The sequence below is a fragment of the Archocentrus centrarchus genome, chromosome 18 (genome assembly GCF_007364275.1).
Source record: "Archocentrus centrarchus isolate MPI-CPG fArcCen1 chromosome 18, fArcCen1, whole genome shotgun sequence".
NCBI lineage: Eukaryota > Metazoa > Chordata > Actinopteri > Cichliformes > Cichlidae > Archocentrus > Archocentrus centrarchus.
In genome coordinates, this window is record NC_044363.1 from 145,336 (window position 1) to 173,307 (window position 27,972).

At 40.2% G+C, this 27,972-nt stretch overlaps 3 protein-coding genes across 3 annotated transcripts; 2 read left to right on the forward strand and 1 right to left on the reverse strand.

The window, feature by feature from the left end:
- Positions 1-2,387: 2,387 nt before the first annotated feature.
- LOC115797345 (tripartite motif-containing protein 16-like) lies at positions 2,388-4,688 on the reverse strand. Its single transcript, XM_030753903.1, has one exon. The coding sequence runs from the start codon at positions 4,624-4,626 to the stop codon at positions 2,947-2,949; it is 1,680 nt and encodes a 559-aa protein (XP_030609763.1). The 5' UTR covers positions 4,627-4,688; the 3' UTR covers positions 2,388-2,946.
- A 4,500-nt stretch (positions 4,689-9,188) lies between these two features.
- On the forward strand, positions 9,189-10,706 carry LOC115797543 (uncharacterized). The gene is made up of 2 exons (XM_030754136.1): positions 9,189-9,901; positions 10,294-10,706. The coding sequence occupies exons 1-2, from the start codon at positions 9,221-9,223 to the stop codon at positions 10,414-10,416; spliced, it is 804 nt and encodes a 267-aa protein (XP_030609996.1). The 5' UTR covers positions 9,189-9,220; the 3' UTR covers positions 10,417-10,706.
- A 5,041-nt stretch (positions 10,707-15,747) lies between these two features.
- Positions 15,748-27,776, forward strand: LOC115797541 (butyrophilin subfamily 2 member A1-like). Its single transcript, XM_030754133.1, has 6 exons — positions 15,748-15,890; positions 21,672-22,019; positions 22,395-22,608; positions 22,842-22,906; positions 23,529-23,645; positions 23,945-27,776. The coding sequence occupies exons 1-6, from the start codon at positions 15,800-15,802 to the stop codon at positions 24,475-24,477; spliced, it is 1,368 nt and encodes a 455-aa protein (XP_030609993.1). The 5' UTR covers positions 15,748-15,799; the 3' UTR covers positions 24,478-27,776.
- The last annotated feature ends 196 nt before the right edge of the window (positions 27,777-27,972 follow it).

Below are 27,972 nucleotides of genomic sequence, written 5' to 3' on the forward strand. Positions count from 1 at the left end.
GCAACTCAGTGCATGCAGACATGGTCAAGATGAACTCCTCAAGTTTAACCTGAGCATGATGAGAATGAGGAAGAAATGTGATTTAGGTGACTTTGAACATGCCATGGTTCCTGCATTGCATCATCAGTTCAGACTGGTGGTGTAATGGTGTGGGGGATATTTTCTTGGCACACTTTGGGCCCATTAGCACCAACTCAGCACCAAACATCACAGCCTACCTGAGTATTGTTGCTGAATACTGTCCATCCCTTTATGACCACAGTGTACCATCTTCTGATGGCTGCTTCGAGCAGGATGTTGCAAAGCTCAAAGCATCTCAACTGGGTTCTTGAACACAACAGTGAGTTCACTGCACTCAGATGGCCCCACAGCCGCCAGATCTCAATCCAAAAGAGCACCTTTGGGATGTGAAAGAACACTCCATTCACATTATAGATGTGCGGCTGACAGATCTGCAGCAACTATGTGATGCTATCATGTCAATTGTCATGTCAGTATGTGATTCATTGAATTGGAACCGAACTTGGGCTGGGACTGATGATGTTTGATGAGTCCATAAGTGCACACAAATACACATATTCAGAAACTGCCTCAGTCATCAGCCACCAAGCACAAAAACATCTGTACCTCATCATGGACTCATTTAGTAACGCCACTAAAGATAGAGCGGCGCCGTGTAGGCACTAGTCAAAAAGAGGCATTGGCGTCTCTGTTATGTTAGATTTCAGCTGAAGGAAAAAGCAGGGGTAAGGTGCAGGACCCAAATGAGGGTCTGTCACACAAAGAGGATGATATATTTATTTTGAATTTTAATAGCAATCACAAAGAAGTAAACTGTTTGTAGACCCAGTTTTTTTTTTTTTTTTTTTTTTTTACAATAAATTGTCCATCAGTAAAAACCTAATTCATTTCCAGAGAAAAGAAATTGACACTCACATAAAAAAAAAAAAAGTCCAACCTCTCAGGGAGCTTTTGATCCCCTACAGCACCCTGACAGTCAAACATTTCTCATTAAAACAGAGTTTGTTCGGCTTTCCAAAGACTTGAATGCACCAGAATGAACACAAGGCTAATAATGAGGGTCACACACCTGTGACCCACATCAGGTGATCACAACCAAATTGTGCCTGGGTCCTAGTGCCTGCGCCCTAGAGCCAAATTGTTTGAACTAAATTGCTACCAATTAATTAAAAAAGACATAAAATACAATCACTCATTGAATTAAAAAAAAAAAAAAAATCAAACACCAGGTTGTCAGATTTTGTAATCTGACATCAGAATGATCCAGCTCCAAACTAAATAACTGACTAACTAAGGCTGCTTTGATACGGTTTACTATGATTAATGGCACAATGCACTTTATTATAAAAGCATTAATAAGCCTAAAACATGGCTGAATGTGAAATGTGGACAAACTGCGCTGAGCTGCTTTAACCTCCTCAGCATCCCTGTTAGCAGGGAGGAGGCGCCCTCTTGTGGACGCATCAGTTTTTCAGTTTCATCCTGACTTTCTTCTTTTACCTGGAAATGTACAATCGAACCCTGGCCCACATTTGAATTGTTTGAGCACCCCTGTGCTTCTTCATTTAAATGTCTGAAGTCTTCTTTCTGGATTTGGTGAAAATCTGTCTGAAAGCAAGCAACTGTCTCCCTGAGATTTTACTGAGTCTTCTGTCTCTGATCATTTTCAATCTTTCTGTAATTCAGTCCATATTTTACTCGTGCAAATATTAAATGCTTTACATGGTAGAAGGTAATGGAGGACACATACTAGTCATATGTGACTGATAACGGCTGATAACATCCAATTGAATGTGTTATAATCATAAACTGAAGAAAAGAAGCTTTACAGGACCAACAAACTTCAAGAACAGCAGTTTCGTGGGGTGTTTTCAGTTTGACAATTCAGAAGTCTGTTCTTGTTACTGAACGAAAGAAAAGATCTATAATCACTAAAGCAGCTTTTTCTTAGCATGAAATTTAATTGTGGCCACTGAACAAAAACAGATGAAACTATTGAAAGGACATTAAACTTCCAGAAACACCCAGCAGATCAACCAAACCAGCTCTGCCTGCCAAAGGTAGCGCCGTAAGAAACGGCTGCATGACCCAAGGACACATATCCCCCTATGTGTGTTGTGTTTGTGTATTTGGATGGTGTTCTGTAACTGCAATTTCCAATGTGTGAACTTGTTCACCCACATGGCAATAAAACTTCATTCATTCATTCATTCATTCATTCAGATGCAGCTCAGGGCAAATAAACATGCCTATCCTCTACAGTACAGAAGCCTTCATCATTTAGTTTTAGATTTAAATGTGTAAATGATTGAGTGTGATCAAACTCTGAAAAATGACATTAAATGGCATCATTTTAGATACAATCATTGATTTTTAGTATAAGCATCAAGTTAAAAATGTCCATTATAATCTCAAACAGCTCAAATATTTAAATTTTTGTTCCATTTTCAAAGTTCAAACCTTAAAAACATTAAGTTTACTATCGTATATGATCAAGAAAATCAACAATCTTCACATTTCAGAAACCAGAAGCAGCTTTAAATATGACTAAAATTATAAACCAATCAATTCTCTGATCATCGACTAACTGATAAATTACTGCAATTCCAGTGGATTCTTTGCATTTGAAAACCCACTACAGCAGCTACAGAATAAAACCACTAACCAGACTGATTCAAGGTTTAAAACATGCTGATTAGTATAATTTAAACTCACATGATTATCAGGCATAAGAACAGATCCAGATTTATATTGATGTAAGGTATATAAATGTAAGTACAGTTTGAATCAGTGCAATATTGTTTTCAGACACCAATGGACCACTGAACTTCTGAGTTTCTAAAACATAAAGCCTCATTTAGAAAATGAGGCTTATGTACTCAAGTACATAATGATCAGGGATCATCATGAACATATCTTCTCTGTCTATCTGACTTTAATCAACTCTGCAGTGGCTCCAGGACAGAAATAAAGCCAAAGTCCAGCATAGAGCGGCTGAGTGAATGTGGTCTGGACTCTGTGGAGGAGAGTCATGGTTTCAGAGATGCTGTAGAAAGACAGAATACCTGCTCTGTGATCCAGGTACACTCCTACTCTGGAGGACCAAGGACCTGAGAGGTCAGTGCAGACACTGTTGTGAAAAAAGTCATATCTATTTTTGACACAAAGTAATGCCCAAGAATTATTATTGTATCCAAGTAAACATTCTCTTGAATTCCCTACTCTGCTGATATTCTTGTATGTGACTGCTACTTCTATTCCACTCCCTCTCCACTCCACCTCCCAGTAACAACGTCCAGTCAGACTCTCTCTACTGAGGACCTGATCATAAAAGGTGAATCTGTCTGGATGATCAGGATAAGACTGTTGTTGTTTTGTTTGTCTTGCTTTTCTGTTTCTCCGAGACAATACTATTTCTCTGTGTGCTGTATTTGGATCCAGTGTGATTTCACGTGAATATTTTAAGAATCCAGCTCTGGTCTTTGGCTCTGATGGTGACAGTAAATCATCCACTTCAGTGACTCTCAGTGAGATGTTTGTCCATTCCTCTCTCAGGATGTCCTGTAGTTTATCTCTGGTCTCTGACACAGCTGCTGTCACGTCCTCAAAGTACCTCAAAGGACCAATATTGATGCTGGATGAGTGTGTAGACTCACTGAGAGCTGACAGTGAGGGGTAGCTGTGTAGAAACTGGTTGTGATCCTCTGTGTGTGAGAGCTGCTCCAGCTCGGCGTCTTTCCTCTTCAGCTCAGCGATCTCCTGCTCCAGCTTCTCCTGAAGCTCTTTGACTCGACTCACTTCAGTTTCCTGCTGGGATCTGACCTGCTGCTTCACATCAGAGCTTCTTTTCTGGATCAGATGAATCAGCTCAGTGAACATCTTCTCACTGTCCTCCACTGCTTTATCAGCGGAGCCACTGATGGCCTCCACCTCCTGTTGAAGCAGCTTCACATCTTTCTCTCGGTCCTGGATTCTCTGCTGGATGTTTAGTCGTCTCACCTCGAGCTCCTTCTGCTTCTCAGTCCTTTCTGCTGCAGCTGGGACTGTTTCATGGCCTTTATGTTCATCCATTGTGCAGAGATAACAGATACTCTGCTGATCAGTACGACAGAAAATCTTCATCACCTCATCATGACGAGAGCAGATGTTCTCCTGGAGCTTCTTGCAGGGGGCCACCAGCTTGTGTTTCTTTAATGGAGCTGCGTCATAGTGAGGTTGGAGGTGTTTCTCACAGTAAGAGACCAGACAGAATAAACAGGACTTGGTGGCTTTCAGCTTCCTCCCTGTGCAGATATCACAGGCCACATCTTCAGCTCCAGCATAGCAGTGATCAGCTGGAGCAGCTTGGAGTCCAGTCTTCTTCAGCTGTTCCACTAAAACTGCTAACATGGTGTTTTTCTCCAGGACAGGCCTCGGTGTGAAAGTCTTTCTGCACTGAGGGCAGCTGTGGATTTTCTTCTTCTCCTTCTCTGCATCCCAGAAACATTTAATGCAGTTCATGCAGTAGCTGTGTCCACAGTTTGTAGTCACCGGATCCTTCAGTAGATCCAGACAGATGGAACAAGAGAAGGTTTCTCGGTCCAGCTCAACTCCTTTCTGCGCCATTTCTCCTCAGTATCAGTGACTGTGTGAGTTTCTCTTCCTTATAATTGAAACTAGTCTGAGCTCTGATCTCAACAGCATGTGTTTCTGCAGTGAACGGAGCCTGTCAGCTTTGACACGTCACCACATGTTGGTTACACCCATCTTCAAACTGCTGATCTGAAGGGGAGGGAACGAGGAAACATGGACAGGGAGGAGGCGCTGTGTTTAAGAGCAGGAAGAAGAGGGAGGAGTTATCAGGAAGACGAGTGCTTTGAGAACAATACTGTGTTTAACCCTTTTTATTTACTGCTCACCTCAACCTCTAATCTTGTTTACCCTTCCTTCAATGTAAATAAACTTCACTTTAGAAATGTCAGAGTTCTCATTGAAATGAACAAACAGTGCTGCAGTTTTAGTCAATGCAGGAGAATAATGATCCTAAACATACAGATAAGGCAGAACTGGTGTGATGCTTATGTTAAGTTTATAGTAACTTTATTTGCTTTTACTCCTCAAATACCATCAAAGGTGAGAGGGTGCAGCAGATGTAGTAGTTGGTATATGAGGTGAACATAGTACAAATAGGCGTCCTGTTTTAGGATTATAGAACAAAAAGACTGGTTTAGAATCATTTGCAGCAAACAGAAAAAAATATCAAGGAATACAGCTGTTTCCAAGAATGGTGCACTTTCATTTTGCACTCAATCTCACTTGCATCAGCCACACTCTTGCTTATTAACACAGTTCCCTTCAACAACTTGTTTAAATCTCAAGAAAGAATGGGGAATCTTCTTAGAGGACTGCCTGTCCCACCAAGACAACATTCAGCTCCACACAGATGCTGCTCCCTTTGTCGGTGTGTGGGGTTTTATTGCAGACGGTAATTCTCCACCAAATTGCTTCCGTCCAGTTCAGTCTCCAAACTCTTTCCACTCAACTTCAGCTCTTCTCTGAATCTTCTTAGTTGTCATCATGATACTTCTGTGGGTGTTCAAGAGATCCCTTCTTATTCTTTCCGCCACCTGTAACAATGATAAAAATGCTGGAGCAACCTCCATCTTGGTGCTTTATCTAACACGGCTGAGTTAAGAACCTCAGCTCATAGTGCTGCATCATTACATCTGTTCCTGTCAGTTAAAATACGCACATGCAGTGGTATGTCTCAGTGGCATCAGTTCTACCTATCACTCACAGGTTACACCTGTTCACCATGCATGCACTTTATACATCACTACTCATAAAACAAGACTCAAAACAAGCAGGGAGAACAGCACATCATCACAGCTCTAAACTGATGTGGTGAGTTAGCTGGTGAGCTATATTAGATTCCATGCTTGGTAATTACCTACATACATGCAGCAGAGTTACAATATTAATATGCCTACTGACAGCCTTTCTAACAAAGACCGCAATCAACATCGCTGATGTAAACCTGGAGTTAAATTGGGCCTTGCAGATGGGAAACCTAACACTGAACTGAGGAATGATTCACTTCAGAACTGATTAGTGAGCTCCAGAGGACGTTAATGTGGACTGTGATCAGCTGACCTGTGCTGTTGCTGCTGCATTATACAGCACTGGTATTTATTCAGCACATTCATACTACAAGCAATTCAGACACATTCATACAGCACTTTTGAGTCTATACACCTGAAGCACTTTATCTATTGAACACGCACACCGTTGGAGGAATTGGTTTAGTGTGGGGTTCAGTGTCTTGCTCAAGGACATGTTGAACTGAAGGACCTGGGGATCAAACTTTTGATTAGCAGAGGACCTGCTTACTCTCCCGAGCCACAGCCACCAACACATTAGCAGAAGTCACATGAACTATTTTACTGTTATGGCTGCTTTCAGTAATACTAAAGATAATTATTGTGTTAAATTAAATTAATGACCGTGACCTTTTGACCTCGTAGTTAATCTCTCAGCTTCACACTGCACTTGCTTGGTACTTTCACAGCCTTCAGTCATGTATCCTGTAGCAAACATATTTTTACAACTTGCATCACTTTGGTTTCAACTCCTGAGGGAAATGAGTCACTATGGTGTACAATTGCACTTACTGTGGAGGAAAATCCTCGGCTCCGTCTGCCAAATGCTCCACTAATTCACTGCCAGCTGTGTCTGTGTGCTGAGTGCTGCTGAGTGGGTAGTGTGCTGCACTCTGTGGGAGGTTTTTATAATGAAATCTACAATATATGAGGCCCAGCAGGTGAACGGAGAGCTGAACCTAACAGGAATTTTTTTAACATCGAGCCTGTTTGTGTGTCGGCACTTCTCCAGAATGAGGAATCCCCCATCGTTTGAAATCCAGAGCAGCTGCTAAATCCTGTGAGAAGACGAGTGGAGAAGGTCTGTCATCACTTTGAGATGTCCGCTGATAATACATCTGAAACACTGTTTAAGTACTTGCTGTCTTTTGGGATGGATGTTAGCATGGAGTATGCTGAAATCTGTTCAGGGTTGTTTGTATGACAGTTCTTTAAATTTAGATTAAAGGTAGCTTCCCGTCACAAGATAACATTTATACAGTGGCCCAATGCAGGTTTACGCATGGGCCTCCAGTTAATCATTTATGCTTATGCTGAATTATTTATGCTTCTGCCCAGTAACTATTCAATTCAATTCACTTTTATTTATACAGTGCCAAATCACAACAGTCACCTCAAGGCGCTTTATACTGTAAGGTACAATAACTCATTCCATTACTAAAAGCACAGACTGACAACGGTCCGATGTTTCAATATTTTTTAATGTTTTTTTGTTTGTTTGTTTGTTTGTCTAAAATGTTTGCTCATATTGGTAAGTCAACAGGATTTATGAAGGGGTTGTAAGTGGTTATTTTGAAGGGAGAATTTTTTTTAACATCGATCCTGTGCCGCTTAACTATCTGCCAATTAGGATGAGCCTGTCGGACCTCCACTGGCTCACTGGGCCTACAGCTTCACTTTGGCTGCCAGGGAAAAGGAGCAAGACGATCCCTGCCCGAGACTACAGGTGGACTGCCAACACTGTATTTCACTCTGGCAGACTGAGGGCAGATTTGAAACTGTGGTATGAGCCCCCCATCCCAGCACTCATTTCTTACCGGGCACCAACACCTGAGTGCTTTTTTAGCTATCGGCTGATGGTATAGACCAAACAAGTAGTACATGATCTGTAATACAATTGTATAACTGCACTAGACATGTGATTGTGTGCTATTTACTGCCATACCTACTGTCTAAAACAATACGTAATCCGTTTTGAAGGTACTTATCAGGGCTACTAGGTGCTTTCTTCACTACACTGCATTGTGTAGTCGTGTAAACTTTCAGTTTTGTCAGCTGCCTAAAATAACAAGCATGTTGCCAACAAACACTGGTAGCTTGAGCACACAGCAGCATGTCGATCCACGCATGGACATTGTATTTATGTCGATAGATTTGTCCATTATGCTGTTTGCTTTTGTTGTCTATTACGGAGTTGGACATTAATGTTCCACTTGTTTTGGAATAAAATGTCCATCCATCCATCCATCCATTCGCTTCCGCACATCCTGTTAAGGGTCGCGGGGGGGGGCTGGAGCCTATCCCAGCTGTCATAGGGCGAGAGGCAGGGTACACCCTGAACAGGTCGCCAGCCTGTTGCAGGGCCAACACGGAGTGACAGAAAACCTTTCACACTCACATTCACGCACTCAGTCACACCTATGGGCAATTTAGATTAGCCAATTAACCTAACCCCAGTAATAAAATGTGTTCACACCAAAAGCTTTGACTTCTGCCCTTTATTGTTTGGAATTGGGATTTCAGGGGCTGATAAATAAATGCATAATTAAGAAAGACTACATCAACCAAATCTTACTCATATGTAGTGTTTAAAAAAATGACTCGATGTCTGTTAATAAAATGTCAATTTTTGGGTATATGGTTAATTTTTCAATTTCTGGCTAGAGCAGGACTTGAACAAGTGCCCCTGGAACCTACTCTTTTCTAAGTTAAACACATAAAATTGACAATATTTAATAGAATATACAATAGATATAAAAATGGACACATAGAAATGTTGATAATCAAGTATTAAATGGTCAAACATTAAAAATTGCCAGGTTTCTCTCTTTATTTCCCCCATTTCTTCTCTTCTTTTTTTTTCACATCCACTTATCCTGTTCAGAGTCGATCGAGAGAGAGAGAGAGAGGCAGGCCCGGGTCAAGGTGGCATCAAACCCGGGCCTTCCAGATGGTATTCTAACTGTGAGGCAGCAGTGCTAACCACCGCAGCACAATGCTGCCCTATTATTGATTTTCAAAAAGTGCCATGGGGTTGTTGTATCTACATTCTAATAAATAGTCATTTTTGGCTGCTACAAAATAACTTGATAGAACTGTGATATTATATTTGTGGCAATTTCTGCTGTCTTTGAAAGACACAGGCCAACAAGCCATTTACATCAGTTTAAATAAAAAACATTTTTATTGAAAAAAAAACGGAAATCACTTATTAGCAGACCATCCCTTTTTAGCACAACACCCACGGATGTTGGTGGGGCGGATCCTGCACTCGCCTCAAGCGGTGTCCAAACCAAACAGACCTTTGTGATGAAGCAAGTCCGCTGTGGGTGATCAAGGAAATGCTTCGCTGCCAGACTGACAAAATGAAACTTCTATTAGTGTTTGCGTCCATTCCCCTTTTTATCTGCCAGAGCCTGGGAGAATTGATCCAAACGACTGTAGGGGAAGATGTTAGGTTTTCGCTCTCAGAGGAGTGCAAGAAGGGAGAAGGCACTCTGCATCAGCGGCTGGATGATGCCAGCACTCAGCTGGTTGCATCTCTTAATGGAGTCTGGAAATCGGAGCGAGGTTACACTAGACGAGTGATTGCAAGAGGCGATTCTCTAATCTTGAAAAATGCAGATTTCAACGACAGCGGACATTATGAGTTTACCTGCAACAAGAAAGATCTGGAAGCCTACAAACTGGAAGTATTTCTACCGTTTGAAGTTGTTGTGACCGAGGGCAAGGATGCCATCCTCCCGTGTCGCTCCATCACAGCGGGCCAGTCGGTGAAGTCTGTGCGCTGGAGAAGAAGCAGGGAAGTGCTGCTCCATCTGAATGCTCAGTCGGGGGAAATCATATACGGGAATGGCTTTGGTGAAAGCCGGGTATCGATACCCTCAGACTGGCACCAACGAGCAGACCTGTCTCTCACCATAAAACAAGCTCAGCTGAAAGATGAGGGAGTTTATTACTGTGATATGGAGAAGATGCGCCGGCATCGCTCTGCTGTCCGCTTGCAAGTCCGCAAACCACCGGTAACCGCACCACTCTTTGATCTATCTGTCTGTCTGTCTGTCTGTCTACCTATCAGGGGGTTTAAATTCAGTCCGGGAGCTTGGTTTGGAGAGGCCTTTTATCCGATTGTACAATGGACAAACCATAATTTTAAAGCAAGATAACTTTATTTGCAGTATAAAAACACTATTTAAACGACCGGCCGCTCGGGAAACCTCCCGAGTCTCCCGATGGCCACCACGCCCCTGCTACCTATTTATAGCACTTCACATCCGTAGGTCACTGTTTTAATGGATCACAGCAGAGCTTTGGTTTTCTGTGTAAATGCATGCAGGGACGAAACTGAAAGGTAGTTAAATCTCCCACATACTGCACTGACTAATGTGTGATTTCTTTGTCTTGCCCTCTGTAGCCATCAGAGTCCTCCTCCCATTGGGTATGGACCACAATCCTCATAACAGCAGCTGTAACATCTGGGATCAGTGGTCCTCTGGCTTTCTATTTGGGCCGGAAAGCCAAGCCCACACATGCCTGAAGAAACCAGAGGAGACAGTGACTGAACAGTCCAATGAGTGGGCCAAAGGGGTATCCTTCTGTTGCTGTTGTTTGGGTTTTTGTTGTTGTTGTTTGTTTTTATAAATGATCAATCATCAAGAGAACAGTGCATCTCTACAAATGACCCTGTAAAGCTCTACTGCCAAAAATAAAAATAATAAACAAAAAAGTCTTCAGAGGTGCATAATGAAAATCAAGGACACATACAAGGTTGACATAAACTAATGTCCTCTTATAAACCTGAACTTTCTGTAGTACGGTACTTTTTGTGCCAAGGTCCAAACCACAACTTTTCTTTCACTGTGTAACAGAAGTCATTACTTCATTAATTACACAAAACAGCAAACATTTGCACACTGCTAACTTACAGACACTGTAAAGACACACACACACACACACACACACACACACACACACACACACACACACACACACACACAGATTTCTATTTTATTGACTTTTTGTCTGTCTGGCTAACAAAGATTCTTTAGACATATTAATTTAGAGGAGTCTGTGACTCAGTCAGCACCTCCAAAGATCTGTTTTATTCATGTACTTTATCCTGTCAATGATTTGTTTATTACTCATTTATTATTTACACCATTATGGGTGCCTGGGGCTCAGGATGTAGCGCAGGTCATCTACTAGTTGGAAGATTGGTGGTTCAGTTCCTCCAGGCCCATGTCCTTTGGCAAAGTACTAAACCCCGAGTTGTTCCCAGTGCATTCTTTGGATTGTGAATGTTAGATAGAAAACACTTAAGAGTGTGTGTGTGTGTGTGTGTGTGTGTGTGTGTGTGTGTGTGTGTGTGTGTGTGTGTGTGTGTGTGTGTGTGTGTGTGTGTGTGTGTGTATGAAGTACTTTGAGTGCCGAAGTAGAAAAGTGCATAAGAAGCAGTCAGGTTACCAGTTTAAACTATGCATAATTTGGGTGGGGCTAATATGTTGGGCAGTGTGTGTGAGTCTGTTTGCGTGTCTTCAAAAAGGCTTTTTGTCAAAATTTGTTTTATGTTCAATAAATGCACAACATTTAAGTTAGTGGATAATTGTGTTAAATTAAACCTGAAGTCAGTAACCAGGCTGCTCAGAGAAAATGTGCAGCATCAGAGAGATGCAGGATAACAAATCCAAACACAGGCAGGACCATCTTTAAAGGAAAGGAGAGCAATGAGTCCTGCAACATCCAGTACGAGACAGAGGTCTGACCTCCACAATGTGGGATTATGGAGCAGGGGCATCTTTCTTGGACGGCATCCTCTCAGTCCATTGTGAGGTAAAATGGCTTCACTGTGGACAGTGATGCTGGCGTTCCAGCAGTTCCCAGTTCACGGCAGGCTTGAGCTTTGGTGGTTCCTGGATTGTTCTTGAACACAGTCCTTTCCTGTCATCTGTGGGTGATTGTTTGGGTCTTCTTCCAGACCCTGGCAAAGTAATGAAACACCAGAATATCTTTCAGTTCAGTTCAATTTTATTAATATAGCACCAAATCACAACTGTCGCCTCTAGGCGCTTTACATTTTAAGGTAAAGACCCTAGCACCCCAGGCCTATAGCAGCATAACTAAGGGATGGTTCAGGGTCATCTGATCCAGTCCTAACTTGAAGCTTGATCAAAAAGGAAAGTTTTAAGCCTAATCTTAAAAATAGAGAGGGTGTCTGTCTCCTGAATCCAGACTGGGAGCTGGTTGCACAGAAGAGGGGCCTGAAAAGCTCTGCCTCCCATTCTACTTTCAAGTATCCTAGTACCCCACAGAGTTTGTCAGAGTTACAGTGGCTTGCAAAAGTATTCTGAACTTTTCCATATTTTGTCACATTACAACCACAAACATAAATATATTTCACTGGAATTTAATGTGAAAGACAAACACAAAGTGGTCTACAATTGTGAAGTGGAAAGAAAATTATTCATGATTCAAAACATTTTTTTCCAGTAAAATATATTTATGTTTCTGGTTGTAATGTGACACAATATGGAAAAGTTCAAGGGATATGAATACTTTTGCAAGCCACTGTGTCTTCATGGAATGCAGCTGTTTTTAAACATCCACTGAATGGGACACCAGTGATGATAGTATCTTACTGAGCACGATAACAGGCTGTAACTGATAGCTCATTTTGCACCATTTTCTTTTACCAATGGAGACTACTATGTAATGTCATTTGACAGTGATGTTTGTTGTTATGTCTCCTCATTTATTACAACTTCCTATCACGCATTTCTTAGACAAATAGAAAAAATGAATAGTATATAAAATGTTTTAACTCTTTTATCTTGTGTTCTTATCCTTGTTTTCTAATAGCCTGCTTCTTTTGATGAGCATGTCTGAGCAGATAAGCTGACAGTCTTGTGTCAAACTGAGGCGGGACGGTATTTGACAGACACACCCAGTGCCAGAAGTGCCAGAAGCCGTGGAGTAACGGGAAATGAAGTGAAAGGACTGACTCCGCTTTGGCAGAGCTGTTTAACATTTGACTTTAAATCAAAACTGTTTTTGCTCAGGTGAAGACTGTTCGGTTATAGTTTATTTAGCTTTGATGAAACAGCACTGTTACGCTGGCGGAGGAGGCCAGGCGGGCGGGGCTCGGTTATTGTTAAAATCAGAGGTGGGAAGTAACGAAGTACAAATACTTCGTTACTGTACTTAAGTAGATTTTTTAGGTATCTGTACTTTACTTGAGTATTTATTTTTCTGAGTACTTTTTACTTTTACTCCCTACATTTTTACACAAATATCGGTACTTTCTACTTCTTACATTTTCAAACAGACTCGTTACTTTTTAACACGTCAGGGAGAAGTTTGCATTTCCGGTCAGTGCGCCGTCAGTCATCAAACGATCTGAGCCTAAACGGAGGAATAATAACATATAAGAGACAATCGTACTGGCGTATCCTCCATCACCGGGGCTTATCGGGTACAAAGGGATTAAATACACAAACCCATGTAATTAATGTCTCCTTTATAGCGCTATAATCAGGGGTCACAGCGGGCCGGACCGAATCCGTAAGTTATGCTCGCAGGACATAAACAGCTTAGCTAGCGCTACTGAAGAGGAACGAGCATGAAGGGAGTAACGTGTGGCAGGTAAATGCAACGTTTTTAAATGCTCAACAAATATCAGCAAACACACAAAGTGTGTGCAGTTTGTCACACAGTGTGTCTGCTAGCTAAAAGAAGAGCTGCTGTATTTCAGGGAGAGAAAAGAGAGAGAAGTTCACTCAGAGATGGAGAAAGAGGACAGGAGAGGAAGAAGAGAGGTTAGAATTAAAGGTAAGGACTGGAAAATAAACTGAAGTATGCTGACTTTGTGTAATTCAAAGATTGGATGAAAATACTGCAGTTTAGTACGTAATAAACAGGTTATCTTGTTGTACTGTATTTACAGTAAAGCTCTGTGTTGGTGCACTTTGTGTTCATGGTCAGAGTTACAGGTTACATCAGTGCAGCAGAGATGAGTTTGAATCAAAGCTGCTGATGCTGAGATTCATTCACTGAATCCAACATTTCTACAGCCTGTATGCTGTCAGTGTAGGGGATGGAGATCAGCTCAGAGAGCTGTGAAATACTGGGTTACATCTTTGTGAGTTCAGTTCATCCACACAGAGCAGTAAACCTCAGAGCAGCAGCAGCAGGTCAGCTGATCACAGCCTGCACACCAACATCATTTACTGCAGCTCACAATAGTAAGTTGTTATTCTTCTCCCCATGCAGAGCCACTACAGCTGATCTTAGGGTTCCTCCAGCTTCTGAATCCCACTGTAACCCCTGAGTATCCTCATGTTGGTGTTTAGGTGGAGGCACAGTCACCCTCTACTATGGAGGACACAGAGAATAGAGCTGTGTTTAAATTCCCTTTCACAGTTTGTGTCCTACAGAACAGATTCAAGCTGAGTGCATTCATTAGGATTAAAATTTAGATTGGAATAACGTTTGTGTTCTCATTTATTATTTTATATTATTACAATAATGTATAATAAGGTTCCGTTAGCTTTACACAAAAATAGCAGGTAGAAACATCCTCCAAAGAGCTACTTTTACTTTCTTACTTTGAGTAAATTTCAGAGCCTGTACTTTTTTACTTTTACTTAAGTAAAGAAGTTGAACCAGTACTTCGACTTTTACTAAAGTATTTTTTAACACAAGTACTTGTACTTCTACTTAAGTACAGAATGTTAGTACTTTTGCCACCTCTGGTTAAAATACATGTGCTGTAATTTTGTGCCAAATGGTTGTACTGTGTGAATCTATTTTGGAATATTTTACCGTAGTCCAATATTTGGGCCTTTTGCCGTCATTCACGCTGGGCAAAGGATGGACTGTAAGATCGCATGTCTTACCGTTATGACAGACATGGTTATGGATGAACCGCCCCACCCATTTTATTCCCAGAAATGGTGAATTTCTGATTTATTGTCTGTTCTTTTATCATTTACAGTTTTATCATTTTCTTTTGTCATGTTCACCTTCACACTTGACCATACTGCGGTCAGCCTGAAATAAAGCAAAGAACGGGGGGCTGCCCTCACTATTTTACAGTCAATAAATATTCATCTGGCCCGCGACTGGGTTTTGGTCCGGTCTGTGATTGAGTTTGACACCCCTGCTATATGCACTTATTTCCACTAGCAAAAATGTATGATGAAAGGCTTACCGTCGTGAACCCACCTACTTCCTGGTTTGTTGCTCGGCATTTTCCTTCAGGCTGCTCTCTGGAGAGGAACCATGGATAGGCATGAGAAAAGGAAGCTTCTGTGAAGCACTGAACCACTTGAACCAATTGTTTCGAAAATATAGGTTCATGACTCGAAGCTTCAATTATAGCGTCCTCTCGTGGAAAAGTGCAATGTTTTCAATTACACACACGCAGCATACCCGCACACACCTCAGTGATCTGAAGCATCTTTGCATTGTTCGAGGCACACCTGTTATTACTGAAGTACATTGTTTATTCAACTGTTTTTCACAGACATGGGGAGAAGAAGAAAAAAGGCACTTTCAATTTAAGGAAATGCGCTTTTGCGTTAATATTGATAGGACAGAGTCCGTCATCACGGTGAAAGGACGGGCGAGAGATTGCAGCAAAGGTTGTCTTTAAATCATGCCTCAGCAGTAACTACAGGCTGTAACAACGCGAAAACTGTGCGAGTATGAATCTGTCTGTCTGTCTCACTCGCTCCTTCACTCGTAACCACCTGAACCAGTCAGGTGGTGCATTACGAGAATGAAGCAGTTGGGCTGCTTCGGACGTCACATGTCACGTGATTTTTTTTTTTTCTTCCTCCGCCCTAAAGCAAGCTTCGAAGCAGTGGTTCTCCGGAGTTGTAAGCCCAGGGCTCGAAGGGTCGGTTTCACACTCTCATCACTACATGGACGAATTTAGCAAAGTTTGTGTCGTTTTTCCCCACAGGCCGTTTTTCTGTGTGCTCCTGCTCGCCGCAGTCCTGTCTTCTTGTACAGGTAGGATTTGTTTGTAGGAGTGGTTTATGTGTGTGCGGCTTTTCCACCAGTCACTTTGCAAATCATATATTAATACATACAGTATTTGTTATAAAAGCTGCTGGGGTTGAGCCCGCTCGGTGCGGTGCAGAGCTCTCCCGAGAATCATCGGGTTTCTGGAATGATCGGTTAATTCAGTCAAAGCTGCCGCCACATCAGATGATACAAAATAAATATGAACTCCTGACAGGTAATTCGGCGTACTTCATTTTCCAAGTATTGGTCATATTGATGCCGAATAAAGCTCACTGTAACTTTGGTACGGAAGCGCAACTCATAAAAGGTGAGAAGAAAAAACATTGTAAACTGTATGAGAAAAAGGCATAAGTGATCATAAAACATCCCATAATCGTGAGAGTAGGATGCCATTATTTCGAAGAGAAAAAGAGGAGGAAAGATATGGGTCTCATAGCATGTTAAAAAAAATATAGTACTACTTGAAGTCGGGGTTTAACGCTGTCCTCGTTTGCTCTGTTTTCTGGTATTAATATGAATGTGATATTCAGTCTAAGTATTTTGGAAACTGTTTCGTTATAGGCGTAAACTTTGTGAGCAGCCCCCCCCCCCCCCCCCCCCCCCCAAAAAAAAAGAAAACCACAAAAAAAAAAAAACAGGAAGTTTAACGCTGCCATGCTAGACTACAAGTTAACTTCGTCTTTTTCTTCAGCACGGGGAACATTTGGTTACATTTCTGAGAGATGCAGTCCTGCCGTGTAGCTATTAACAAATAATTTTTTTAGCCATACGCCGTTAGACTTATCAACAGTGATTACTGGACTATTTCATTAGTGACGAAACCTGAAAATCTGCAGGGAACTCATAGAAGATCTGACACCTTGTAATCTCGGTATTGTAATAGCGGAAAAAGTGGGTGTGGTGGTGGAGGTGGAGGTGGAGGTGGGCTGCGCTTATGCAAATATGTCTGTAGACGGAGCACTCAGCTCATTTTTGCAGAATGTTGCTTAATGAATGCTGTGAAACAGCATTCATTAAGCAACTGTTAAGCAACAGCTTTTATAACAAGTAACTGGTTTTAGTGTTCTGCATATTTGACACACTTACATTTTCCAGCTTAAACAAAATTTAATATTAGACAAACATGACCCAAGTAAATATAAAATCCAGTTTTTAAATGATAATTTTGTTAAGGGAATAAAGCTGTCCAAAGCTGCCTGCATGAAAAAGTAACAGCCCCTCTCATTAAATTATGAATTAACTGTGATTAACCACATTTTTGGAAAAATGAGTTTAATTTCACGAGACACACCCAGGCCTGATTACTGCATGACCAAGAAATCCCTTAAACAGAACCTGTCTGACAAAGTGAGGCAGGTTTAAAGATCGCAAAAACTACTAACGCATCATACCACAATCTAAAGAAACAGCTGAGAAAGTCAGTGATCTCAGTCAGTCTGGAAAGGGTTGCAAAGCCTTTTCTAAGGGTGGCCGGCCTACCAAAATTACTCCAAGAGCACATCAAAAACTCATCCTGGGGTCACAAAAGAACCCAAAACAACATCTGAAGAGCTGCAGGCCTCACCTGCCTCAGTTAAAGTCAGAGTTCATGATTGAAAATTAAGAACGAGACTGGGCAAAAATGGCCTGTTCCAAGGAGAAAAGCACTGCTGACCAAAAAGAACACAAAAGCTCATCTAATATTTACCAGTTTGCTGGCTGGTAATTGTTTTACATACATTGCCATGAGAACAAAACAGTTTAGCTGGCAGTACTGCTGCTTGTGTGTTAACAGTAAATTATCACAGTGAAAACCAAACAAAGAGTAACTTACTTGACTTTATGTCATGCACAGAGTTTGGAGCATTTACTGTCAGCAAAGGCTGCAGCAAAGGTTAAAGTGTGGTTTATAAAGGGCAAGCTGTCAGCTGATTCTTCCTTTCTTTTTCTTTTGCATTGTACAACTTCCTGCTTTGTCCTGTACTTATTACTCAGTACAGGAAATACTGCACTGAAATACTTTTTCTTTTCTTTTTTTTTTTTTCTTTTTTTTTTTAGGTTTACTGGGTATTTAGTGCTTTTTTAAAAAAAAAAAAAAAAATCTGCAGCAATGTTAACGATGATGATTCAAATACCTAAGTCACTAGAGAGGAAAGACTGGGGCCTGTCTATCTGTATGACACACTGCTGTTTCCGTCGCCTCCTTTCATGGTGTTTATCAAAACAGTGACAAGGATGGATTTACATAACAGTGGGCAGTGTAGCGAGCAAATTCAACAAAGGAAAGGGGCAACAAAAATTGTGGCCTCCCAGCCAACCTCTCTCCTCCACTAATAAGAGCAGGTGAGTGTCACCTTTAAACTGCCGTCTGTTGCTGTCTTTGCCCGTGTGACCCAAACACCATGACAACAAGCATGAAATCAAAGCATAAATCAAGATGATGTATATATGTCTCTTACAGAAAGAGCTGCCTCGTGATGATTTTTAATTTTTTTTTAATTTTTAAAATTCCTTTTATAGGTATGGTTGCTCTTTTTTCTTTTACTGGTGTCTTCCCATAATCGTTGAAGGTAACTGTAAATGTTTTTCTGTACACTGTGTGACGCGTGATATGCACGATAGAAGTCATTAGCAGGACTCTGGAGAACTTGACTGCATACTGAGGAGGTAATTCAGCCATTTGATTCAGGTGTGTTGGATCAGGGACACATTTAAACCTGCAGGACACCGGCCCTCGAGGCCTGGAGTTGCCCACCCCTGGCCTACACTGTACATTTTTAAAACTCATTTATACTCCCTGGCCTTCAATCCAGCATGAGACATTGATCTCACCTGTTTTTAATGTATTACAGTTTTTATTTATTTTTAATTGATTGCTTTTTTTTTCCTTAATATTTTTACTCATTTGGTGTACAGCACTTTGTATTTGCTGTAGCTTTTTAAAGTGCTTGATAAATAAAGCTTGATGATGAGGAGGATGAGGATGATGATGATGATAAAGGGGCCTTATTTCCATATCCATGTTTTAATTGGCGGATCTACTGGAGTAGATTTCCACGATGTACACTGTTGTGGCAGACTTAAGACGTAATTTCAAAGCCACTCACCGGTATTAGCAGCAGGCAAGAATGATGGGCTTGACTCGTTTGCACCGTTCTTACTTCTTACTCCAGTCAAAAAAGAATCAGGTCGTAGTTTTGAGCGTTTATTTCCACCATCTTGTTCATCCAGGTCACATTTCCATCCACATACATCCGAGCTTCTCTCAGATCAGACACACATGAAAATATCCCTACAATGATCCACGTTTTAGATGGTAGCTAAATAATAACAGCATCAATCTTTACCTACAGTTGCAGCACGGTCAAAAAACCTTTTTACACTCTGCCGCTGATCCACACTTCTATTCTAACCTCTGTGTCCTAGTGAGCATGCGCAGAGCTTAGTTCAATAGCTAACTAAAAGAACAGAACAAAAGTTTTACAGTTAAATCTAATGCCATTTAAGGCCTTACATGAGCAGTAACAGCAACAACCAACAATAACAAATGAAGAACACACTATACACCTACAAACTAAAGTTGCACCATCTTAAGTTCACATTGGCTCCTACATACACTTTGTACACTTTTCCTTTTTTCTTTTTTCTTTTTTTTTTAACCTTTATTGCTGATAACCACATTTTTACTGGCAATTAACATCACAGGGCATCCTCTGAGTCCCAAAAGATGAAGTCAGACTCCGTTCATTATATGAAAAAGACAAAACAAATGTATAGAGCGGTGGAGGGAGAGGCATAATATAGGTGTTATTTTTAGCTGCAGCTGGGCAGTCACATGTTCCTCATTTTATATTCTTGTTTGCCCATGTGATCCCTCACCATGTCACAGTTCCTCCAGCATTTACTTCTGTGCTGGCTTTTAAATGCAAAGGTTGTTAATGGTGTCATGAAGAACCTCATTTTAGTCTTCCAAATTCTTTCCAAAGGCTTCCACAGGGAGTTCCCTGTGGCCTTTGAAACATGAGTGTCTATCTATCTATCTATCTATCTATCTATCTATCTATCTATCTATCATATAGATTAGAATAGATCTATAGAATATATATAGAGATAGATAGAAGCTATTATATATAATATAGATATATAACTAGAGAGTATAATATTAGCGAAATAGAGATCAGAGAGAGAGATATAGAGAGACGAGAGAGAGAGAGCGAGAGAGAGAGAGAGAGGAGAGCGAGAGGAGAGCGAGAGAGAGAGAGAGAGAGCGAGAGAGCGAGAGAGAGAGAGAGCGAGAGAAAGAGAGACGAGAGAGAGAGAGAGAGCGAGAAGAGAGAGCGAGCGGAGCGAGAGCGACGAGCGAGCGAGAGCAGCGAGAGCGAGCGAGCGAGCGAGAGCGAGCGAGAGCGAGCGAGCGAGCGAGGAGCGAGAGAGCGAGCGAGCGAGCGAGCGAGCGAGCGAGCGAGAGCGAGCGAGAGATAGAGAGAGCAGCGAGCTAGCGAGCGAGCGAGCTAGCGAGATAGAGATATGATATATAGAGAGTAGATATATATAGATATATATATATAGATATATATATATATTATATATATATATATATATATATATATATATAAAATATATTTTTTTTGTTACCAGGTTGTGTTCAGACAAAGTGGTTTTCTGTGTGAAGGTTCCTTTCCGATGTATTCTGTCTACTTTATAGCATAGCTTCAAATTTGTAAGAATGTACATCATTTAGAGATGAATTTGATTTACCTCAAAATTGTGTAAATGATTTGAATACACATCCATTGAGAAGCTGATTTATTTATTATAGTCAGACCATTCTCTGTCTATCTTGTATGAGCCCTGTCAGATAAGAATGGTAAAAACTCCACATTCCCTGCAATAGGCAAGGCCCTTGACGGTGCTACACCACCTCTAAGTTTCTTTTGGACCAAGTTCCATACTTTCAGTGTGTTACTGAGCCATAGCTTATCACTTTTAAGTTTTTTTTTTTTAAGATTTAGGACAAAAGGGGAGTGTGAATAGACATTCCAGGCATGGAGTTTTGTTCATTAATTCTAACGCTATTTGCATCTGGGCTGCCCGGTAGTAAAGTTTCAGATTAGGTAGGCCCAGACCTCCTTTCTCTATTGTAGACACCAATATTTTCAGTTGTATTCTTGGTCTCCAGATCTGCCAGATGAATTTTGATAGTAGTTTCTCTAATGACTTAAAGGTATTGCTTTGTGGTATTATGATTGGAAGGGACTGAAATAGAAATTATAAATTATCACAGATTCCATTCTGCCAAAGGGGGACATCTGCTCAAAAATATTGTTTATTTTCAGTGTCTTTATCTATTTTAGCCAAGTTTCCCCTTTGACATCCTACTGTACAAACGGATCCTTTTAGAGCCGTCTGAAACCTGAGATTTTGGATCACATGGATTACTCAATCATATGTTTCCCTATGTACGTGTGGTCTGTTGTCATTGGTCTGGTGTCAGTGTTGGTGCACTGGAGCCCTCATCTGCTATGGAAGAAACTTCTGCAGAAGTCTGTTGTCATTGGTGTTTCTAGGAAAAAGGTGCACATTACAAATGTATACTTTCAATTTAATGAAAAAGCTTAGTACTGGCCTAAAGCAAGGTGTAGTTTCTTAGCACTCTAGCACATATGTTGGTGTATTTTAATTTTGGAGAGTTCTGATGTTTATATTAGCAGCTTTTGGGCTGTGGAGTAGCCAAGTTGTTGTTACACGGGTAAAAGATGTTGACTTTGGCACTTGTTCTATTCACAGGATCAGCAGCCTCAGTCGATACTGTACTAAAAATCGTGGCCACTGCAGGTGAAACTGTCCTTCTGCCCTGCATCACCACTGCCAGCAATGATGTGCCACCAGTGGAGTGGACTAAACAGGGTACACATTCATCATCAGTCATCGCCTTCCTGTACCGGGATGGATGTGAGACCTTTGAGATGAAGGATCCGGTCTTTCGGTACAGAACAAATCTCGTCATGCATGAACTTCACCATGGAAACCTCTCAATGTTGATGTCCAACGTGCAACCAAATGACAGTGGAATATACCAGTGTGTGATTCCGAACAAGAAAAAGCAAGTCCTCACAACTCTGGAGCTGTTTGTAGGTACGTCTGCTCGAAGGTTAGAGCTGCATTTAGTCTCCCAAAAGTCCTTTTTCTCCATTTTGGAGGTCTGTACAGGTTTCATATATTGATTCAGGTTTCTCTGAACACCCTGAGGAGCTCATGTCACAGACTTCATTGTTTATTCTAAGCAACAGAAACCGTTGGAAGAACTCGTTTCTTTGAGGGCATTTTCACCCACATCATACGTGGTTCTCTAAGGTGCAGATGCAGATTCTTTAATGGGGTTCATCTCATAAAGCTCAGATGATATTTCCTAATTGTTTCCCACAGTAAAAGGTTTTGTATAAACATTTGAATTGAAATGTTGGTTGGAAAGTTTGAAGGCCACAGCCTGAATAATTCTTATTTTTGCAGGTGCCGTTTCTGAGCCGAGACTCTTAGTTGTTCCAGGTGTGGGAGGTGGACTGACTCTGCAGTGCGAGGCCAGGTGCTGGTTCCCCGAGCCTCTGATCACTCTGTTTGATAACCAGGGAATTGAGCTCAGTGCTGAACCCCAAAGGAGATTAAAGAACACCCCTGGGTGCCTCACGGTCATAAGAAGAGTGACTCTGCAAGCTGCTACCAACAGGTTTCAATTCAGCTTTAATACTCAAACTTAATGCAAATTTATATTCTGACAGAGATGTGGGAGTGGCTTCGTTTGGATCATTTACTTTATTTACTTCCCCCAAAGTGGCATGCTTTTTCAAAAGATGTTCTGCCTGCACAGTGATGTAATATGTGTGCACGCAGTCTTCTTTTTCCCAGGAAAAAACCATAAACCGAGTGAATAAAACTTAAATGTGCTTCTTTTGATCACAGGGTCACCTGCAGAGTCCATCAGCCTGAGATAAACCAGACCAGGGACTCCGAGATTTACATACCAGGTACACCAAAGCTTTACCGAGCAGCTGCAACAGCTAGATTACATAAAACCTCATTCATTTCTATATTTTAATACCCATGCAGCTGTTCAGACACACACAGAATATGATGATTGACTCATATAAGCGGATTAAACATTGTAACTTGTTTTATCTCAGTGTGATTAAATGAGGCAAATTTTAACTATATTTTGGATGTTAGAACAAAGATGTTTTAGTCATTAATACGTATTGTGACACTGCATTACTTCATTCTAATTATTTTAATATTATAACTCTATAACAATGTCAACTGCATTTTTCAGATTCACACCTTAGATGCATCCATCCATCTATCCATAGTACCATAATAGTGCCAATCAGAGAAAAGTGACAGTATTGTCAGTGTTTTATATTTATGATAGATTTAGCATTTCTTATTTCTGGATCGTTTGCGTTTGAATTGATTTGGTGAATGAAGTCACGAAGGCCCACATGCACCTCACTGAGATTTACTGAGACGTGTTTATGTACTTGTACTTCTAGGGGACTGGTGCCACTGGTGGTTAACAGTATTATTTTTTTTTTTAATCCCACTGTTCATGTTTGATCTTTTTTTTAATTTTTTAATTTTTTATCATTTCAGAGGAGTGCCTGAGATCCTGCACTGTAATCATTGCAACCACTGCTGCAATTACAACCATTGTAGTTGTGTGTATCTGTGCTGCTGTTGCCTTTTTAGTCAAGAAACATTACTTCTGTGGTAACTCCTTTTTTGTCTTTATTTTTAACTACTAGTGTTTTTTCATTACCTGGGGGGGATAATTTATATATATATAATAATAATAAGCATATATAATATAATATATATATATATATATATATATATATATATATATATATATATATATATATATATATATATATATATATATATATATATATATATATATCTATATATATATATAAGCATATATATATGTATATATGCTAATTATTATTGTCTTAAGACCAGTGAAATGTCAGGAATGAAGTCTTAACTGTATTTTTGTGTTCATGCAGCAGGGCAACAAAAATTTAGACCTGTTAATGAAGACAAAGACGTCACTGGATTAACCACTAAAAGGAGTGACCACAAATCCAAGCCAGATCAAGTCCAACAGCCCAGGCAGTCTGCAAATGAGCCCAGATCCTCACCGGGCACCTCAAGGCGCTACATCCCACCCCCACCAAAGTCTCCCTACAACAGCAACGCCCCCAAACCAGCATCCTCAAACAACATCGATCGTCCAAAATCTGGCTGCTTACCACAGACCAACGATTCAGAACCTGTCGTTTCAGGACAAAATCCAGCATACATGAAAAAAACCAGAAACAGTGGCAGTTCTGCTGTTTCAACAAGTGAGGGTGCTGCACCATCCATCCCTCCTCCAGATTCAAAAGAAAAGCCTCCTTCACGTTCAATGAGTGTGTCTGAACGACAGCCTCGTGGAGGTGTTGTAAGATCTCCGCGCAGGAATACCTTCTCTGTCCCGACTAACAACCCCTTCAGCGTCCTGTCAGAAGACTCCGAAGACGCAAAGCCGCTGATCTAGATGAAGAGTGGTAACATTTGACGAGGCAGCTTTTGTGTTTGCATATATGAAACAAAACATGCCAGGTTAATGATTAAATCTTAGTAAAAGCTGTCAGTTAGATGGGAGTTTGGGTGGTTTAAAAAAAAAATGTAATACAGGTTTACAAAATGCTTGATCCAACTGAGCCTATGAAGACAGCTGGACCATCAGCTGTGAGCAGGAAAGCTCAATGTAGCACATCACCACAAACCTTTACAGCTTGGGAGAAGTGATCTTTTAATACCTGTTACACATGGCTGTCCATAAGGAAATATTTCTGTTTTAGTACCATCTATTTATAACAGAAACTCGCTGTAAGTTGGAGGGGAAAAAAACAAAAATATAAACATGTTCTTAACTTGTTTCAATAAGCTTAACTAGCACAGACTTTTTTTTTTTTCTTTTCTTTTGGCATTTTCACAGTTATGCTTCTGGTACTCGGTGCTTATTGATCAGCAAGACATCAGCGTCCAGTCAGTGTTTGGGTCAGACTGTACACACACATATCTGTGAGTAAATTACATGTGATGGGATATTGTCCCTGCCAGGCGGTCGGCACGTTTTTAAATTTGTGAACCTGATGATTTGGGAACGATGTGACCTAAGATATTTAAATTGATATCACAGTTGCATCTACTAAAAATCTAAAGATCTGAACTAAAAATTCAAATCTTGAGGCCATTGACCTCAAGGTCAGAGGTCAAGTTTTCAGAAAATATTGTGGATGCGATACATTGAGAACAATGTGACCTGGGATGTTCAAATTTAGGCCGTAGATGCATCTGCTAAAAGTTTTGGTTGACTTGTCAATCACAGAAAGTGACAGCATTTATTTTTTTAAATTCCTGGTTCTAACAGTCATTTGCTTTTGAGATGATATTGTTAATAAAGTTACTGAGGCTCATATGCACCCCATTAAGATGTATTGTGCCAACTAAGAGTGTACTGCGAGGAGGCTGAGGGGGAGCACTGGCAGGTGACCGTATTGTATCAGGGGAAACAATATTCAGAACCTCCATTATATTAGCTTTGTAATTTTTTTTTTTTTTTTTTTTTTTTGTCACTGGTGGAAAGGTGCAGGCTTGCAATGTTGTCACTTCTCCAGGTAAACATATACCTTATTCCTTATATAGACAAATGGGAATATGTAGGGGGAAAAAAGTATCTAAAAAGTTAAATTAAAGTTGTCATGTAAGTAAAAATTGTTGTAATTACTGGGTTAAACCAGGCTGTGCTTTCCAGTAATATTTTATCACACTGAAATCAATTTAACAATAGTCTGATTTCCAAAGATTATCAATATTATATTTTTATACACCCATTGAAAGTTGGGGGCATGGAATTTTCCACTCAACAACTGGAACACCGTTAAGCCTACACTTAACAGTCTTCATGGGTCGATAGCTTATGACTAAAGCAAGATTAGGGTTTTATATGGGGTCACTGGGATCAAGGTCATATCGTTTTAAATCTTTGTTTTTTGTTCATTTTTTTTTTTTTTTAAATCCAGAAATGGTTTGAAGGTTTTGGATGAAACCTTGCATAATTATTCTTCATATCAAGACATTATGCAGAGATCAACTCCTGGAGGTTAAGGTCACATAATTATTATTAAATCTTTATTTTTTTATGTGACAACAAACGGGATTAATGCAGTGCGATGGGCGTATTTTGTCCCGCTAGATGTTGCTCTTGTTACCAGTTGCTCTTGGAATTAAACAAAAATTTAAAGACGCTATTTGAAAAATGAAATGTTGAGCAGTTAACATTTGCTCCATTGCTTATCTGTTGGATGACTCGGCTGTTCTGCCTCCTGGGTTGGAGATGGAACGAGAAGACTGTCTCCCCTTCTCAGCAGGTGCAGTTATTCTGTCACCTGTGCCACTGAATAAATCAAACTACAATAGTAATCCAATCATTCACAACTGTATACGTATCTGGAAGCAACTTAAGAAACAGTTCAAGCTTAGAAATGTGTCTTTCCTATTACCTATAGTGGCGAACCCCTCATTTGCCCCTTGTAATTCAGGTGGCTCTTTTTTTACATGGAAAGACATGGGAATCCAGACTTCAGGCGACCTGTATGTGGAGGGAGTGTTTACATCTTTTCAATAGCTTAAGGAAAAATATACTCTCCCACAATGTGACTTCTTTAAATATTTGCAGGTCAGGAGCTGTCAAATCACATCTCTCTGATTTTGAGGGTGCAGAGCCAGACAAATTGGATGGCTGTTTAAAATATCTAACTCTGTGTTTAGAATAAATTAGATTTCTGCTCAGAAAAAAACTCAAGGAATTTGATGAGATTTGGGACCATTTTGTCTCCTATTTGAAAGGCTTAAAGTAATTTAAATCCTGTAGATGACGATGCTATGAGTAACACTCGGGGGTGTTTGCATTTATATGTTGGTTTGTTTCGGTTTTTTTTTTCCCCTCACTATTTTACTGTCTTGTGGAATGTTACATAGTTGTTGTTGACTTTCCGTATAGGGTCTTTGTTATTTGATGTGATGTATTTCTTTTCATTCCTTTAATAATGACAAGATTTCCTCATAGTTTTTGTTGTGTTTAGAAAAAAGAGGACAGGAAGAAAAATTTTTTGTTTGTTTGCTTTTGTTTTTGTTTTTGATTTTTCTTTTCTTCTTGCTAAAATGTTAAATGAATACCTTTATTAGAATGAATGAACATGTTTCTTTCAATAAAAATATTTAAGACAAAAAAGAAAAATGAAATGTACAAAAAACTAAAGATGCTATGAACCTTGAGTTTGGAACTGCACCCAAGTTTTATTTTTGCTGTGAAAACTGCAGTTTATTCAGGCATCATGTAGCCATCTGCTGCTTCGCTGCAGTGAAAATAATCAAACTACAAATACTTTTAGTGGTTATTTTTCTGCTCTTGGGACTTTGTTGCTGGGATATAAATCCTCCTTATTTCACACTTTTATCTTGAATGTGATGTTCATACACATTCAGTACAGATGTTTCACTACAGAGGTTTCACTGTTGGGGTTGTGTACAGTTTTTAATGCTACATTTGAATATCTTTAATATGTCAGTGTTTTTACTTTTTATTATATACATATATAAAATATGCCTCCTGGATAAATCACGTCATTACATTGATCCAAAACCTGAAACTTGGATTTCTGAGCCTCATTCTTAATGTGATTTTTTTTTTCCCCTAGCACTTAACTTTGTATCCTCATCATTTAAATTTTTATTGACTCAATTAATATTTGTATGAAATCTGTATGAATAAATGCATATTTTTTCCTCTTTAAGACTTCTTGTTTTGGTTCAGATTTAATAAAAATAAATAAATACATAAATTCATGCTAACACAGTTACACTGCCTCAGACTTGGGGAGCTGCTCATACAAAATAACAGAAAAATATGTGAAATCAAATGAGTTCATTCAGCCTGGTGTTCTTTTTAACCACATGGATGAACTCTGACTACAACCTACTTACC

What these genes read in the sequence shown, in the direction of transcription:
- LOC115797345 (XM_030753903.1), bottom strand. Translation starts at nt 4,626, where the DNA reads ATGGCGCAGAAAGGAGTTGAGCTGGACCGAGAAACCTTCTCTTGTTCC.
- LOC115797543 (XM_030754136.1), top strand. Translation starts at nt 9,221, where the DNA reads ATGCTTCGCTGCCAGACTGACAAAATGAAACTTCTATTAGTGTTTGCG. An exon ending in TGCAAGTCCGCAAACCACCG is followed by an intron (nt 9,902 to 10,293) that starts GTAACCGCACCA and finishes TGCCCTCTGTAG; the next exon opens with CCATCAGAGTCCTCCTCCCA.
- LOC115797541 (XM_030754133.1), top strand. Translation starts at nt 15,800, where the DNA reads ATGGACGAATTTAGCAAAGTTTGTGTCGTTTTTCCCCACAGGCCGTTT. An exon ending in AACTCTGGAGCTGTTTGTAG is followed by an intron (nt 22,020 to 22,394) that starts GTACGTCTGCTC and finishes TTATTTTTGCAG; the next exon opens with GTGCCGTTTCTGAGCCGAGA. An exon ending in CTGCAAGCTGCTACCAACAG is followed by an intron (nt 22,609 to 22,841) that starts GTTTCAATTCAG and finishes TTTTGATCACAG; the next exon opens with GGTCACCTGCAGAGTCCATC.